The sequence below is a fragment of the Colletes gigas genome, unplaced genomic scaffold, assembly GCF_013123115.1.
Source record: "Colletes gigas isolate AHSC1104 unplaced genomic scaffold, ASM1312311v1 Colletes_gigas_Sc00002, whole genome shotgun sequence".
NCBI classification, from domain to species: Eukaryota; Metazoa; Arthropoda; class Insecta; order Hymenoptera; family Colletidae; genus Colletes; species Colletes gigas.
The window spans coordinates 12163679-12181121 of record NW_025106631.1 but is presented as its reverse complement, the minus strand read 5'-3'; the positions used below and the strand labels follow the sequence as shown (position 1 = coordinate 12181121).

Below are 17443 nucleotides of genomic sequence, written 5' to 3'. Positions count from 1 at the left end.
TATTATATTATAAATTTAAATCTTTGTTATCTAAAACAAAACGAAAATATAGTTCAGTTCAAAGTGCAATCACGACACATTACAAAACTGAAGAACAAATCAAGTTATTAATGCTGCCAATAAAAATAGTAGCAGGTAAACCTTGTTTAGATCATTTATTGTAATTAAAGCAAAAATATTTAAGGAATATTTAAAAAACTTAATATACATAATGTTGTTCAGCTTCAGACAAAATGTTGGTAATGTCGCGGATGCTTTACCAAAATGATCAATGTATCGTAACACGTACTAATACACGTATTTGAAACTACATATAGCAACAGTTAACTAAGTATGTAACCAAATGTATTTTAATTATATCTATTGTAAAAGCATGTGCGGCCTTTTTCCGTATGAAAAATTAGGAAATATGAATTAATAATTCTTTAACAATTTTTCCAGAAACACTATTGCAAAAAATCTGAAAAAATTACGCATCAATAGTCATAATGTTACGCTATAGGTATAAAAATATGAACATGGTCACGTAAGTAATTAAGGCAATATAAAACTTTTTCACCATATTTTAATCATTTTTTATTTTTTTTGACTATGTTCCACTCCTTCGAAAAATTTGAAAAAATTAGAGATTACTAATTATTTTAAAAGTTTTATACTGTATAAAAACAAACGTGGTCACTCGATAACTTCGGCAAAAAATCTCCGGTTAAAATATTTTCGAATTTTTTAAAAATCGAATTTGCATCCAAAAATTCTCGAATATGTACATCAATCGATAAAATAACCATGATTTTTTTCATAATTTTTAATTGAGCAGGATGGGAGATATTGAGGATAAACCAGAAAATGATTTTCACCCCGTTATTACCCCTGTAGTAGAGATACCGGGTTGAAACTCTGTGAAAAGGGGTTTCTTCGAACCACCTATCGAGTGGTATTAACTCCGTTCAATTTGGTTTGGAGGCACTTTTACCATGCTTGTTCGGCTAGATCCTCTTCATGTAAAATAACCACATTTTCGACATTTTCTGTCAGCAATCTTTTCCGGCTCAATGTTATAATATTTCCAACCGTGGGAAATAGCCGTTCACTAAGCACGCAGTCACACGTTTGTTTACATCAGATCACATGATTCGTAGAATCCGTGTTTCCAATAACTTCACGAAAACTGGTAGAAGAAATTGAAAGAATATTGTCTACCACGAATTCTTTTCAAGAGTCTCAAAAATTTTCGGGAAACCCGATTCTTTCGGGAGTCTTGAAATACACTGCGGAGCATAACTATAGCACCACTAACATTTTTAACATTTCCGACATGTAAGAAAATAATTTGAAACAACCAATTATATGGTATGAAAAAGCATTGTAAATAATGGATTTTAGGTGAAATTCGTTGAAGTTGTCTACTTATACGTCAAGATGTAATCAAACTTTTGGCGATCGGTGCAAAACAATAGAACCAGTTCATTTTTAACGCACTTCAAGGGTTTCTGTTGGAATTTTTTTAGTAAACCTGGGAATTCTTAGTTAATTAATACAATGCCACGTGGCAGCTACCTTAATGAACAAGAGCAACGTGCAATTTCAGCGTACAGAGAGCAAAAAATGGGGATACGTGAAATTGCACGTAAACTCGGGCGATCTCATAAAGTTGTACTGAATTTTTTACGCGATCCTACTAAGTATGGGAAAAATAAGAAAGGGGGATCTAAGAAGAAGTTATCCCCTCGTACTGAAAGGCAAATTGCTAAAGTTGCGAGCAATACGTTAAAAAGCTGTAAACAAATTGTGAAGGAATGTGATCTCGACGTTTCTCGTTGGACTGTCCAACGTGTCCTTAAACATAATTCAAACATTATAAGACAAAAAATGATGTCTGCACCTACATTTCTGAAACGTCACAAAATAGCCAGGCTTGAATACGCACGAGAAAACATGAGCAGAAATTGGAATAATGTAAGTTAAGTTTAGACATTCATAAATCGAGATTTTAGCTTCATATTCAATATTCCTTGTTTAACTTAGGTTATTTTCTCTGACGAAAAAAAATTCAATTTGGACGATCCAGATGGATTTAATTCATATTGGAGGGACCTTCGTAAAGAACAAAAATACTTTTCGAAACGTAATTTCGGTGGAGGGACACTTATCGTGTGGGGTGCATTCTGCTCCTGTGGCAAGCTCAGATTAGGCTTTTCCAACTACACGAATGAATAGCGCGAAGTATATTAGAATACTCGAAAATCATTTATTGCCTTTTATTCATGCAAACAATCACATTTCATGGACTTATCAACAAGATAATGTTCCAATCCATAAAAGCCAACAAACCACAGCATGGTTTGAAACGTTTGATGTCAATGTATTGAAATGGCCTGCATGCTCCCCAAACCAAAATCCAATTGAAAACCTATGGGGTATCATGGTACGGCATATTTATGGAAATAATCGACAATTTTCGAACATTTTGGATCTAAAAACAGCAGTTATTGAAGCGTGGAATCAAATTAGTGAAGAAACTTTGAAAAAACTCATTACAAGTATGAACAATCGTATTTTTGAATTAATACATAAAAAAGGAGGTCCTACTCATTATTGAAACTGCTCACTTTAATAAACTGAATTAGAAATTTAACAGTTTATAGCCATTTAACCTTATTATTACGTTCCAAATACATTGGTGCTATAGTTATGCACCATTGCAATATTTCATTCATTATTATACTTCATGTTAAATAAATGTTATTTTTGTATTTTTTCCATTGATTATAATTTTTTTCTAGTCCTTTTCACGTGGTATTATTAACATTTAGAAATCATTAGTTACAACTACAAAACTCTTGAAAATTATAGTGGTGCTATAGTTATGCTCCACAGTGTATTTGGGAGCCCGACCCGACCCGACTCGATCTCTTCCCAATTCATCCCCGACCATCGAATTCCCGATGTTTTTGGGGGTCTCACAGACCCCTATAAGTAAGATAAATGTGAAACCTTCAAGTGACCAATTTAAACAAAACTTTGTACAGTGCTAGAATTGAAGACTTTCAAAAATACGTTATTATTACGGTCAGAAATTCAATATTTTTCGAGTTATTTACGTTTAAAGTTTTTCTATATCTGTAAGAACTTGATCAAGAGAAACTGATCCTGGATGATCGTCCAGGTATAAATATGTTTTAACATAGAATGGAAATTGTTTACTTACTACTATCGTTTTCGGTTTATCGTCCAAATCGACCTTGATGATGCTTCTGTTCTTTTTCATAGCCGAATTCAGAGCCCTTAATCCGGTCATTTGTATATCGTTATTTCGCAAGTCTATCCTCTAGAATAATGATAGAATATATACATATACATGGAAAATTATACATTTATATTGCATAATATTTTCAAGACAATTACTTGCAAAACCTGATTTATTTCAATGATCTCGGACAATGTGACGATTCCGTTACACGTAAGTTCAGTTGATTGGATCCCCAATTGCAATAAAATACGGTTCTTTTTTAATGCATCCTTTATGGCGAACAACAATTCATCGGTCAACGTGTTCTTTCCAATATTTAATGTTTCTAAGGTTTTGTACAATGCCTACATACATAAGTAACATAAATATATATGAGTCTTTTACAAGCCAAAGCGATTAACTCCACTTTTTGAACTTTTTAAAATTTGAGCGTTTTAATAATTCTGCCTAACACTATTAAAAGAGACCTTAAAAAAAAATGTATATTTGCCCATGTCTTTACTTTTCCCTTTTGTGGAGTTAATCGATTTGGCAAATGAGCCAAATGTGTGTGTGTGTAATTATACAGGCTGTCCATTCAAAAAGTTATAATTAACAATAAATTTTCGAAGAGAAGCGTAACTTTTCTAATGAACATCCCATATAGTTAAATAAAGTTACATACTATAATGCGTGAAAAATAGGGAGACGATTTTTGCGTAAGTTGATTATTCCATAATATTAATACATTTAAGCCTTTACCATCCTTGTCTTCGTTTAATTGATTAATGAGACCTTCTAAGATATCGCGAACACCATCGTCTTGAATGTTATTGTTGCTAAAAAAAATACCATTCACGCATAATGATAAAAATTACACTAAGCAAGAATAATTTGATCTAATCGACTAATATACAGGATGAATCATTTAAATCAACCCACTCAAATATCTTCGAAATTGTTGGCAAAAATGTTTCGGACAAAAGTTAAGTGGTTTCAGAGAATATACAACTTGATGCTAGTAAGTTTTCCCTAACACGACGCGCAGAGGGTATACGCAAGTTAATTTTTATTTTTCTAAATGAAATCATATATTTTTGAACGCATCATTTGGTACAACTCGTCGTTCCCTGCATACAAATACTAAGACACTTATGACGAAAAATTATTAATTTAGAAGGTATTTTAGTTTTAGAATTTTCAATATCTAATACTAAACGATTCGCGACGCACTCGTTACACTTTTGAACATACATATATCGCGGACGCCCTCATTTTATTTTGCCCCGGCCGAACGTTTTAGACGTTTCCACGTTCTCGATGTTTCGGCCGGACTTCCGCACACATGCATACAAAACAATATTCGCTCCGCCGATCATCGTCTCCTACAATATTATTAAAATTAAAATAACTTCGAACCTAATGATTTTTCGCTATAAGTGGTTCAGTAGAAACTTGTATGTACGAAATAACGTATTGCACCAGTCGATGCATTGAAAAATGTACATATAATTCTATTTAAGAAAACAAAGTTGACTTTCGTATGCCCTCTACGCATCCACATAGAAAAAACTTACTCATATCAGACTATGAAATGTCTTTTTGTATCATCAACAATTGCAAAGACATTCGAGCAGGTCAATTTAAGTGCGAATGATGGAATATCTCACGAGAAATTGAAGATATAAAAAAAGTGTTCTTACAAAAGTTGTTTTATTTAAAGGGACAAATTATGCGGTATAAATGATTTTGGTAAACCTTACGTTTAGGGGAGGCAGCTCTTATGACCTTGACCTTGACATATGTTGTCAAGGTCAGTCTCCCGAGTAACATCCAATAGGTTTTAGCCGTTGCTCGTTTTTTATTAAAAAGTTATTAGCATATAAAAATCGTACAATAGATCGATAATGAATAAACGATTACTGTGGTATAATATAAGAAACAGTTGATGAGTATGTAAAATGAAAATTTAATCAGTATTTAAATGATCTAATGGATATACAGAACTCATTATTTCAAAGAAACTCTCAATGCGTTTGTCAACATTACAAATTCTTTTAAATAAAAATTCTGCGAATTAATTCGTATTGTGGGGGATTGGTATAGAAGAAGGTCGGTAAATAAAACGCAATCCACACACACGATTTATCCACGGGAACACAAATGTTTATTAAATATTCGCGTTGTACTAAGTGCGTATGAATGTGTAGCGGCCATTGTATAGCCACTACGCCCTTGCTATGGTATGAATGGAATGGAATGCAGGGATAATTTTAAGCTTCCTATTTTTCCATTTTCCCAGGGTCTTGTGCGAGCCTGGTCGTCCTGTTAAACACTTGACAACGAGAGCCGTACGAGGCGTCTGACTTCTTTCAAAGGTTTTGCCTGGGCCTCGGCCCACCCCGAGCCGGGCCCGGCGAGCCTCTTGACTTTTATGACTTTCTTCATCTTTAACTGAACTTTCCCTCAGCTAGGTATTTTCCAGTTTTGTTATTCCGTTTTTCTGTTCTGTCTCTTTTTCTCCCCCTTTGCTATGAGGGCATAAGTGTTTGCCCACCCTCAAAATAACACAAAAACAAAGGAAATATTAATCGAAAATCAATTTTTTTAAATTTATTTTTTAATAGTGCAACGTATATCTCTAAAAACAGTTTTTTTTTCAATTTTGTTACAAAAATTATCACAATTATATCTAAATTTTACTTTCGTCGATATTTCCACCGTGAGCTTTTATTATTGCTTCGCATTATTTCGGCATCCTTTTCAATAGTTTTGTGAGTGTGAGTGGTTCTATTGTGGACCATGCATCTTGTAATTGTTGCCAGAGGGTTTGTGTAGATGTTGGGGCTGCTTTTCGTACCTGTCGGTCTAGTTCTTCCCATAAAAGCTCAATGGGATTCAGGTCGGGGCTTTGAGGAGGCCAGATCATATGTACAATTCTTTTTTCTCGTTCCAATTGTTCTAAATACTTACGACATAATTTGAAAGTATGTTTGGGGTCATTGTCTTGTTGAAACACGAAGTTTTCTCCGATTAGTCGCGTTCCAGATGGAAGGGCATTCGTCTCCAAAATTCCTCTGTAACGTTCTTTATTCAATATGCCATCTATTTTGACTAAGTCGCCCACTGATGTGCTTCCGGAACAACCCCAAACCATAACCAATCCTCCTCCGTGTTTTACCGTAGGTGATATGCAGGATTCAAGGGCTCGTTCTCCTGCCGATCTTCGGACAAAGTTCCTCCGTTTGGAGCCGAATACCTCAAACTTAGACTCGTCGGTTCAGAGCACTTTTTTCCAGTCTTCCAATGCCCAATCTTTATGCGATCTTGCCCAGGCTAACCGTTTTGCTTTATTTTGTTTGCGTAGAAGGGGTTTTCGCATAGCAATTCGTCCATGCAAACCTGCTTTCCGTAAGCGCCTTTTAACTGTTGTCAAACTTACTGGTTCAGGGCGAGATGTATTTATTTCAGCTGTAATTTCCGGTGCCGTTTTTCTTCTATTACGTTTGCTTATTATTGTAATTACCCGATCTTCTGCTGGTGTGGTTATTTTTGGCCGTCCTGATCGCTTTTTGTTGGATAAACTACCAGTATCTTTATATTTTTTAACATTATAGTCCACGGTTTTACGATTTAACTTCAATAGCTTTGCTATTTCTCTATTACTTTTTCCGATACTATGATGGGACACTATTAGAGCGCGTGTTTCAATCGATAATTCTTTTCTCCCCGACATTATTTGAAATTTTCGCAAAATTCTTTAAGCACGTGAAAATCAACTGTTTACTGTACGAAAGTTTAACGCAGAATGAAATGCAGTAGGAAATTTGAGAAGAATAAGGTGCCCGTATTACCTGCGTTCATATTCCCTACTAACCGTTATAAAAACTTCAGAAAAATGGGTTTCTTTACCTGAACTCTAAAATTGTCGTTTTTCATAAAAAAACTGTAAACTCATTTACAGTACCTGATTGTATATGTACAGAACGTTTTGGATGGTTTTTATTAGTCTTATAATTAGGATTTAATGATACGGACATTTTCATAACAATAAAATGCCTGTCATTTGAATAGTAACGAAATTTGAAGGTGGGCAAACACTTATGGCCGGTAGTGTATATATTCAGAAGGAGTCGAAGGAACTGGGAGCAGTCGGTTATCACGGTCAGTGAGACTGCATCGTATAGCTCACTCGGTTAACGACGTGGTTGCATAGCACAGTCTGGTAAAGACATTGTAGTATCACAGATTAACGTGTGGCTACCCCTCACACAGCGAATAAACATTTATAATTGGAGGTAGCTAGTTGGAATTGTTATTTGGACCACCAGCCCCCTCAAATGTATTGTCCGGAGTAACGCGCTAGCGACTAACGAAATACAAGTCGAAAGTTAAAATGTGGAATGCTCTTGTTCCCCTTGACGCTGTAAAACATTTTATTTTGATTTCATACATATGTACTTATTATTACCTTCAATATACACTCCTTCTTTATCCCTACAACACTACATGCAAATCTTCCATTGTTCGAAAGAGTACTGGAAGTCTTCTTCTGCCAGCTCCTTCAGGATGCGTGCCTCTTTTTCTTTCACAGCTTTAACGGAATCAAATCTTGTTCCTTTTAATGCAGATTTTACCTTAGGAGACAGATACAAAATGCAAAGCAATGATGATTGTTTTTTTCGATATTCATGGGATTGTGTACCTTCACTAGGTTTCTGAAGGTCAAACTATTAATCAACGTTACTACCTTCACGTTCTTGCTGAACTTCGTGAAAGAATAAGGAAAAAACGACCCGAATTGTGGAAGGACAAGTCTTGGGTTCTCCATCAAGACAATCCGCCGGCTCATTCCGCATTGTTTGTCAAGAGGTTTCTAATCAAGTACAGCATCCCAGTGTTAGACCATCCGCCTTATTCGCCGGATCTTGCGCCGTACGACTTCTATCTGTTTTCTAAGGTAAAATCTGCATTAAAAGGAACAAGATCGAGTACGTTGAAGCCGTGAAAGAAAAAGCGGCACGCATCCTGAAGAAACTGACAGAAGAAGACTTCCAGCACTGTTTCGAACAATGGAAGATTCGCATGGAGCGTTGTAGGGATAAAGGAGTAGTGTATTGAAGGTGATAATAAGTAAATATGTATGAAATCAAAATAAAATGTTTTACAGCTTCAGTCCCGTTATTTAATAGCCACACCTCGTATACCCGATCCAAGACAAGGGCAGCGAGTAAACCTTTCTCGTACAAATAGGCGCGAAAACTTGGCGGGAAAAGTGCCTCTATCGCGTGGTCAACGTTAGTGACCATTTCTGACCGCCGCGCGGTGAAAAATCCGGGCTTGTATGGCTGATCGCCATGTGCGCCAATCAAGCCTCTACAATAAATTACCAATTTTAGCGAAAGCGTGATGGCGACGAAGTCACTACAGTATAATGATATTCACGAATGCCATAGCGAGGAATATTTGCTCTCATATCCCTCCACAATCTTTCTATATTTTGTGTGTGAACACCAGTTCGAGGATCTACAATATTATCCGAATGGTTTACTGTTCGATGTATATAATTTTCATTGCGCAAGCCATCGTATGCACGCCACTCATCGGTATGAATAACTGAACTGACAGCAACATATTTTGTTAAAAATGGGTGTCGATATTAGTTAGTGTAGTTTTTAGGGGGAGTCTGGGGGAGCAGCTCGGTCAGTAAAACGAATTTAATATGATATTCTTGTTTTTTGTTTCCGGTGATTTTTATATACTAATAACTTTTTAATCAAAAACGAGAGGTAGCTATGACTTTTTGAGGGATGCTCAAAAGTATGGCCTTTATGAACTGTGTGAACGTCAAGGACACATTGAGTATACGTATACGCAAATTCTAGTGTAATACTAATAATACATTTTTATTAATAACTTTTTAATAAAAAACAAGCGTAAACCTTCCGAGGGTCATTCAGGGGGTAACCTTGACAGCATATGTCAAAGCCAAGGTCATCGCAGCTGCCTCCCCTAAACATGAGGTTCACCATAATTTTTGTATAGGTGGAGTAATGGGGGAGATTTCGAGGTCAAGCTAATTTTTTAAATGGAACCATATATTTTTTTGTTAATAATATAATAGCGTTTGTGGAGACAAATTCAACCACCTACTACATGACATCGTTTCTTGCTATAGAGCCATAATTATTGAGACGCAAAGCAGTCAGATCAACGCGAATTGTGAGTCGTTAGTTAAAATGAATCCTGTGCGACTATACTATTTGCTTGTGCCGAACCGATCTAGGTTTTAATCAGTACTTCCTGAGATTGTAGAGATGTCAATCCTACAATTAATATAAGAAATTATGAATTATTCCAGATGTCATAAATGATTGTTTTTAATTTCTACTTATCACTAGTTTGTAATAACAAGAATTAATTAATGACGTTGCATGTAGCTAATCCTTCAACATATCCAGTATAATTAAAAACACTAAAAAACTAATATAAAAATGCTAATATTACAAATTAAAACGATCTTTCTTTTGACTTGTTAACTCTCTAAAGGTACTTTTTAAAGTGACTATGTATTCGAAGTCGAAAGTATAAGAGGCCTAAGTGGAGATAAAGAGCTCGATTTGTTTATACGATAGAATCGAAGTGGAAACATTCGGTGCGTCACTCGCTGTAGTACTTACGTAGGATTCGGCTAGTAATTTCTGTTGATCTAATTCGTAATGATATCATGTAGTAGGTCGTTGAATTTGTCTGAAGAAATGCTATCATATTATGAACAAAAAAATATATGGTTGCATTTAAAAAAATTAGCTTGACCTTGAAATCTCCTTCACCATTCCACCTATACAAAAATTATTTATACCACATAATTTGCGTCTTTAAATACAACAACTTTTGTAAGAACACTTTTTTGTTACCTTCAATACCCAATGAGATATTCCACCATTCGCACTTAAACGTAACACCATGTATACTCATCGAGTCATTCCTCTTTAATACTGACCTAATATCAAGAAGTTGTATATGGTTATTAAACCTAAGAAGAGAACCAAGCTGTATCGCGTCGTAGAAATTAAGCCCGTTGTCGGCTAAATTCAGTTCTCTTATTCCAGTGTTCATTTTCAGTGCTGAAACTGATGGAAGGAATATCTTATTAATAAATGGCTGAACAAATTCTATTTATATATCAATTATACGCACGCTTCAAAATATTTGTCGTGCAATAAAGTCTATTTGGTAATTGATACTTAAAATATTCGTAACCGATTGATAAAAGTTTATATTACAGTTACTCACAAAAGTATCCACTCACTTTTATAAGTGTAACATATTTTACTTATTTAATTAATGTTATATTCAAAATTATCCATTATAATCTATACTAGTATAATTCTTGATTAATATTGTTAAATCTGTTAAAAATAACAAGGATAATACAGGACCTTTGGGTCACCGATTTCATTGAAATTCTGACCACTGTTACCCTTGTTATTGTATTAAAAATATTTGTATTTATTGTTAATTGAAATACATACATTTTTTAAATTTTAAATTAAAATATTTTGTATATACTGTGGCGGCCAAGGCACTATACTCGCATAGGGCTCCTATGTGAGTGGCTGGACAGAGGCCACGGAAGCCTCACTTACATGATGGCACAGGTGTTCTCGGGGGCATGGCAGCTTCGGGAGATACCTGTGCCGGATAGGGAAGGAGCCGACGGCGCGTTGCTGCCATTGTGACGCTGAGCAGGACACGGCGGAACATACCCTCGAGGTATGCACTGCGTGGGAGGGGGAGCGCCGTGTCCTGGTCGGCGTCATCGGGCGGGATGTCTCGCTGCCGGGCATGGTACGCGCCATGCTCGGCAGCGAGGAGAAGTGGAGGGCCGTGGCCTCCTTCTGCGAAATCGTAATGTTGCAGAAGGAGACCGCGGGAAGGGAGCGCGAGCGTCAGCGGCGCGCTGAGGCTCGCGCTCGTTTGGTGGCGAGAGAGCGTCGCCTGGGCGTCAGGCGACGCGGGCGGCCCCCTCGGCGTGGCGCATGACCCAGGCTGGGAGGGGGGTCCTGATAGGAGCCCCCTCCCGCCAGGCGGCGTAGGGTCGGACCGGATGGGGTGGCAGTGCCTCCTGTCCGGGTCCGGCGCACGGAGCGGCACCCTCGGTGGCCTGGTGCGGCCATGAGCTGCCGGCCTCCGAGGGGTAGAAACGGGGTCGCGGCGGTTGCGAGTTGGGGCTCGCAGCCGCCACTAGACGCGGCCCCGGGACGGATGGCGGCAGGACGATGTGGCCTCGTCCTGCCGCTATGAGACAGGGCGATTACCGGGGGGACCGTTTGTCCCCCCGCGGGTGGGCGCAAAGCGCGGGCACGGGGAGGATACCGGAAGTATGCTTCGAGCGATTCCCGGTATCCTCCCAAATCGTGCGGAAGGGTCACCGTGGGGTTTTTAGTGGGTAGGTCCGGACCGGCTCAGGGCTGCCCAGAAGGAGTTCGACGCGATGGTGAAGATGGGCATCGTTTGTCCTTCGAAGAGCGCGTGGTCATCACCCCTTCATATGGTTCCGAAGAAGGGCGAAGAAGCTTGGAGGCCTTGCGGTGACTATAGAGCGTTAAACGCACGGGCAATTCCCGACCGATACCCCGTGCGTCACATTGAAGATTTTGCGCAACAACTGATTGGCAAAAAGGTATTTTCCACAATAGATCTCGTCCGAGCTTATAATCAGATTCCGGTTGCGTCGGAAGACGTCGGAAAAGCGGCCATTACAACGCCGTTCGGGCTTTTTGAATTCCCGTACATGTCGTTCGGGTTACGAAATGCCGCGCAAACATTTCAGCGCTTTATCGACGAAATTTTACGCGGTTTCGATTTTTGTTACGCGTATATAGACGACATTTTGGTCGCCTCAGAATCCCAAGCCGATCACCTGCGCCATTTAGAATTATTATTTAAACGATTAAAAGAGTACGGCATTGTTGTTAATCCGAATAAATGCACGTTCGGAAAGGAAGAAGTTAAATTTCTAGGCTATCGGGTAAATGAAAGCGGCACTCAACCTTTGCCCGGCAAGGTACAAGCCATAAAGTCATTTCCCCTTCCGAAAAACGCGAAGGATTTGAGGCAGTACTTGGGAATGCTTAATTTTTACCGCCGTTTTATCCCAGATGCCGCTCGCTTTCAAACACCCTTGAACGACCTTCTAGCCGGCAATTTAAAGGGCAAGACTTTCTCATCCTGCGGTCAACGCTCCGTTGTCGGTTACCTGCGATGCTTCTGATTACACCGTAGGAGTTGTTTTACATCAGTGCGTCGGCAACGAACGACAACCATTAGCATTCTTTTCTAAAAAAATTAGGATCTGCCGAAAAGAAGTATTCAGCTTACGACCGGGAACTACTTTCTATCTATTTAGCAATAAAACATTTCAAACATATGCTCGAAGGCAGACATTTCACGATTTTTACAGACCATAAACCCATAACTTTCGCTTTCAAACAGAAATTAGATAAATGCTCTCCTCGACAATTCCGATACCTAGATTACATTGCGCAATTCTCTACAGATATTCAACATATTTCCGGTAAAGACAACGTCGTTGCCGATGCACTGTCCAGAGTGGAAACGGTTAACCACTCGATTAATTTCGAAGAATTGGCAAAATCGCAAGCCCAGGATGAGGAGTTGCAGCGGTTGTTGAATAGCGAATCTAGCCTGCAATTACGCAAAGTCTCGTTGCCTGGCACGTCTTCCGAAATTTTTTGCGATATTTCGACTAAGAATGTAAGACCTTATGTCACCCCTCCTTTCCGACGTGCAGTTTTTAATATGTTACATGTATTATCACATCCAGGTATTAACGCGACGATCAAGCTCATAACGCAACGTTATGTTTGGCCGTCGATTAAAAGAGATGTTCGCACGTGGACACGTTGCTGTATACCGTGCCAAAGATCAAAAATTTCCCGTCATGTGACTGCACCATTGGCTACATTTGTTAAACCTTCTGCGCGATTCGAACACATTCATTTAGACATAGTAATTTTACCGGTGTCCGAAGGTTTCAGGTATTGTCTGACCTGTGTAGACAGATATACGCGGTGGCCGGAAGCCTTCCCCATGGTCGATCAGGAGGCCCAAACCGTAGCTCGAACCTTTTATGACGGTTGGGTAGCGCGGTTTGGTGCTCCCGTACGGATTACCACCGATCAGGGTAGGCAGTTCGAATCCAAATTATTTTTTGCGCTGAACAATTTAATTGGATCCACACGCCTTCGCACAACGGCGTATCACCCAGCGGCCAATGGGATGGTAGAGCGTTTTCACCGACAGCTCAAGTCGGCTATAAGGTGCCACGGATCCGACAAGTGGACAGAAATACTTCCGACGGTTCTACTCGGTATTCGTTCCGCCTGGAAAGAAGACCTCGGCGCTACCTCAGCGGAATTAGTTTATGGCGAGCCATTAAGATTACCGGGAGAGTTCTTGTCTTCGCATTCAGCGGAAGGCACAGAAAATGCTTCCGATTTTACTAATAGACTACGCAACCATTTTTCTAAATTGAGTCCCTCTAATGCATCACGCCATTCCGTTAATCGTACATTCGTTTTCAAAGATCTTAGCAGTTCAACACATGTTTTCATCCGAACAGATTCAGCCAAAACTATTTTACAACCCGCTTATGAAGGTCCATACGCCGTAGTGCGCCGAGGCGAAAAAACATTTGCAATAAACATTAGAGGTAAGGAAATAAATATATCAATTGAAAGGCTAAAGCCTGCTTATATGCTAGCAGAAAACAGACCGGATCCCGTGAGCATAGAAAATCAGCCGGTCACACAAACAAACGTACCTGACAATGCGCCGGTTATACAGCAACGTGTTACGCGTTCAGGTAGACGCGTACGTTTCCCCGAGCGATTTCAAATTACGCGGTAGTACTTAAGGCTTGCGCATTATTATAATAAGTATCATATACCATTTATTTTTATCCATCACTTTTACGTACTTTCATGTATTTTTAGGCATTACGCATTATATATTAAACTCCATGTAAATTCCTTTTTTTTTCAACTCTGTTCAAATACTGTAATGTAAATCTTAGTTAGGATAACGTATTTTATATAATAGAGTAAATGGTAGTGGTAATGTAGTCGTTCAATTTTTCGTAATTGTGCCAATTACTGGCAGGGGGGTAGTGTGGCGGCCAAGGCACCACATACGCCTTAGTCGTTCGAAGCCGCTACAATGTATGGTTGCACACGAGACGACCAGAGGCGCGCGAGCCGAAAAGCCGTTGTCGTCGCCTCTGACCGTCTTTTGTTTTCGAAGGCCTCTTGGTACGGTGGCGATGATCGTACCGGAGAGTCGAGCGTAACCCGCACCACGAGTCACGTCGTTGTACGACAGTAACAATAAAATTGTGCGGAACGGAACAGAGCGGAGTCATTACCTTCCCGATCCCACAATACAAATACAGAAAAGAAGAAAAAAAGAATTAAAAAAAAAATTAGATGTACGGGAAATCGAACTCTGATCCGTTCGATCAGCACTTGAGCCACGCCAACTCTTGGTTATTGGCGTCCAATCAATTTCTTTTCCAGGAATATCGAAGCTTTTTAATTATAAATATCTCGAAAAATATTGAGTATTTAACACTATAATGGTATATATTTTTAAATGAGGTAGCAAGATCTAGCAGTGCTCAAAGTCTCAATGAAATCGGTGACTCGGGGGTCCTATATTCTTTTTGTAAAACTAATTCGAAAAACCACCCCTTTTCAGGGGACTAAACGAGACGAATTGGTTTTTTATTTTAAAACTCCACAAAAATGTATCATGCACTTACGTGCCCGAATCTATAACTAAGTCGAAGCGTGCCTAAGCGAATCTATGTGCTTTCAAAACAAATCTGTTTGTTTACCGCTTAATTAGTCTGTAAAGCATTGTTCTTGAGTGTCGATAGGCGGTTACAACCATGTCGGAAGATTTTTTAATACAAAGCGTGTCCAAACTCGAGGGCAAAAACTATCAGATTTCGAAATATCAACTAAATGCGATACTTGTCGCGAATAACGTGTTCGACGTGGTTACCGGAGACAGAAGACAACCCGCATATAACCAAGCTCATAATGAACAATACAAAAAATGGATCAAAGATGATGCGAAAGCGAACGCGTTAATTACATCAACAATGGCTGAGGCAGAAGTGGAATGTGTGTTGACATGTTTAACGACCAAGGATATATGGTTTACTTTAAGCTCAGTGCATGAATATAAGTCACCAGTGAATAAACAGTTATTAGTACAATGTTACAATTCGTATCGGATGAATTCAACGAATTCTCTGGTACAACACGTGGCTAAAGTTAAAAATCTGGCAAATGCCTCCCATCGGGAGGGGCCTGAAAAGACACGGCGCGACGGGGGACTCTGTGATGGGTCACTAGAGTTCCCGGTCCTTCGCAAGGCGCCTGAGGATAGTCACTGTAGGATTTTAGCCGCATATGTCCATGAGGATTCCTCCACGTACAGAAAAAAAAAAAGAACACATCTCCATACTTCCGCTGATCAAAATACAGTAGATGAACGCAAGGCCTTCAAACTGCGCATACGTATAGAAGGAGAACGTTACTTCCCCATGCCACCTAGCGCGCTTTTGAAGGTCATTTCGTTCATGTTCTACAAGCATGTGTGCATTACTTTTCAGCCTACCCTCGTACATACTACAGTGCGTAACAAAAAGTTGTACGCACCCACTTTTTTTCGATTATCTAACGAACGAGTTGTGATCCATGGATGAAACTTTTATACAATAAAGAGCATTTAAAAACACACATTCTAATTATTTGTATCATCAAAATTGGAGCACACGTTCCCGAGTTGTGCAGCCGGAACAGTTTTCGGCTGGAACGAAAAGTTGTACGCACTTAATAAAACATTGTTGTAGAATCAGACTGGAAATAGACGAACGTCTTCTGTCGTTGCGATATCGTCGCTCGTAGTTCTGATTCTACAACAATGGGAAGTGGTGCGAAATTATCCGTGGAGGAGCAGAACCGTCCATGGGAAATGTACGGTCGTGGACAGTCAATGAGACAAATTGGAAGAGAACTCGGTAGATCTGATGGAATAATTAGAAACCTCATCAGATTACGTGAAAATTATGGAAAGAAGAAGTCTTTAGAGCGTCCGAGAAAGTTGGATGAGCGATCACTTCGGAGGATCAAGAAGCTGGCCACGGACGGGAAGATGTCTACACGCCGGATTTCCGCAGAACTGAAGAACGAGGTATCCCATACAACTATTAGAAGAAGATTAGTTGAAGATCCCAATATCAAATATCGGAAAATCACTAGAAAACCAAGAATGAAACCGCATCATAAAGAAGCCAGGTTGGTGTTCGCAAGGAAATACCATGCGTGGACGTCCGAATGGAATAATGTGTGGTGGTCCGATGAAAAGAAGTTCAATCTTGATGGGCCTGATAGATGGGATTACTGCTGGCAGGATACCAGGAAGGAACAACCCCGGAAGGTCAGACGGCAAGCCGGCGGAGGAAGTGTTATGATTTGGGCCGCGTTCAAGCTTGGGAAGAAATCGCGGATGGCATTTCTAAGCGGTCGACAGGCTTCGAAGGACTACATTCGCACTCTTGAAGTATTCCTTTTGCCTCATATGGATGATGGAGATACTTTTCAGCAAGATAATGCCGCTATTCACCGTTCGAAAGAGACACAAAAGTTTTTCGCGGACCGGAATATCGCGGTTTTGGAGTGGCCGGCTATAAGTCCGGACCTGAATATTATTGAGAATGTTTGGGGAATTATAGCCAGAGATGTGTATAAGGATCATCGACAATTCGAAACCATTGCTGACCTACAGGACGCAATAATCGACGCTTGGAACGTGATCACACCGGAAGTCCTCAAAGGACTGATCCAAAGCGTTCCGAGGAGACTCCTTTTAGTATTAGAAAATAAAGGAGGTCCCATTAATTATTAAAACACTGTATCCATCAATAAAATGCGTTTCATGTATTACTAAATTAATTTTTTATTAAGTGCGTACAACTTTTCGTTCCAGCCGAAAACTGTTTCGGCTGCACAACTCGGGAACGTGTGCTCCAATTTTGATGATACAAATAATAAGAATGTGTGTTTTTAAATGCTCTTTATTGTATAAAAGTTTCATCCATGGATCACAACTCGTTCGTTA

At 39.3% G+C, this 17443-nt stretch overlaps 1 protein-coding gene across 4 annotated transcripts in view; it reads right to left on the bottom strand.

The window, feature by feature from the left end:
* The window catches only part of LOC122401498, a 71933-nt gene that overhangs the window by 19579 nt on the left and 34911 nt on the right, over nt 1-17443 (bottom strand). For all 4 annotated transcript variants that reach the window (XM_043403679.1, XM_043403670.1, XM_043403688.1 and 1 more), the window contains 4 exons: nt 10233-10362; nt 3915-4068; nt 3406-3594; nt 3209-3328 (listed from right to left, as the gene is read on the bottom strand). In XM_043403679.1, coding sequence (XP_043259614.1) covers nt 3209-3328; nt 3406-3594; nt 3915-4068; nt 10233-10362 — 593 coding nt within the window. The remainder of the gene's footprint in view (nt 1-3208; nt 3329-3405; nt 3595-3914; nt 4069-10232; nt 10363-17443) is intronic.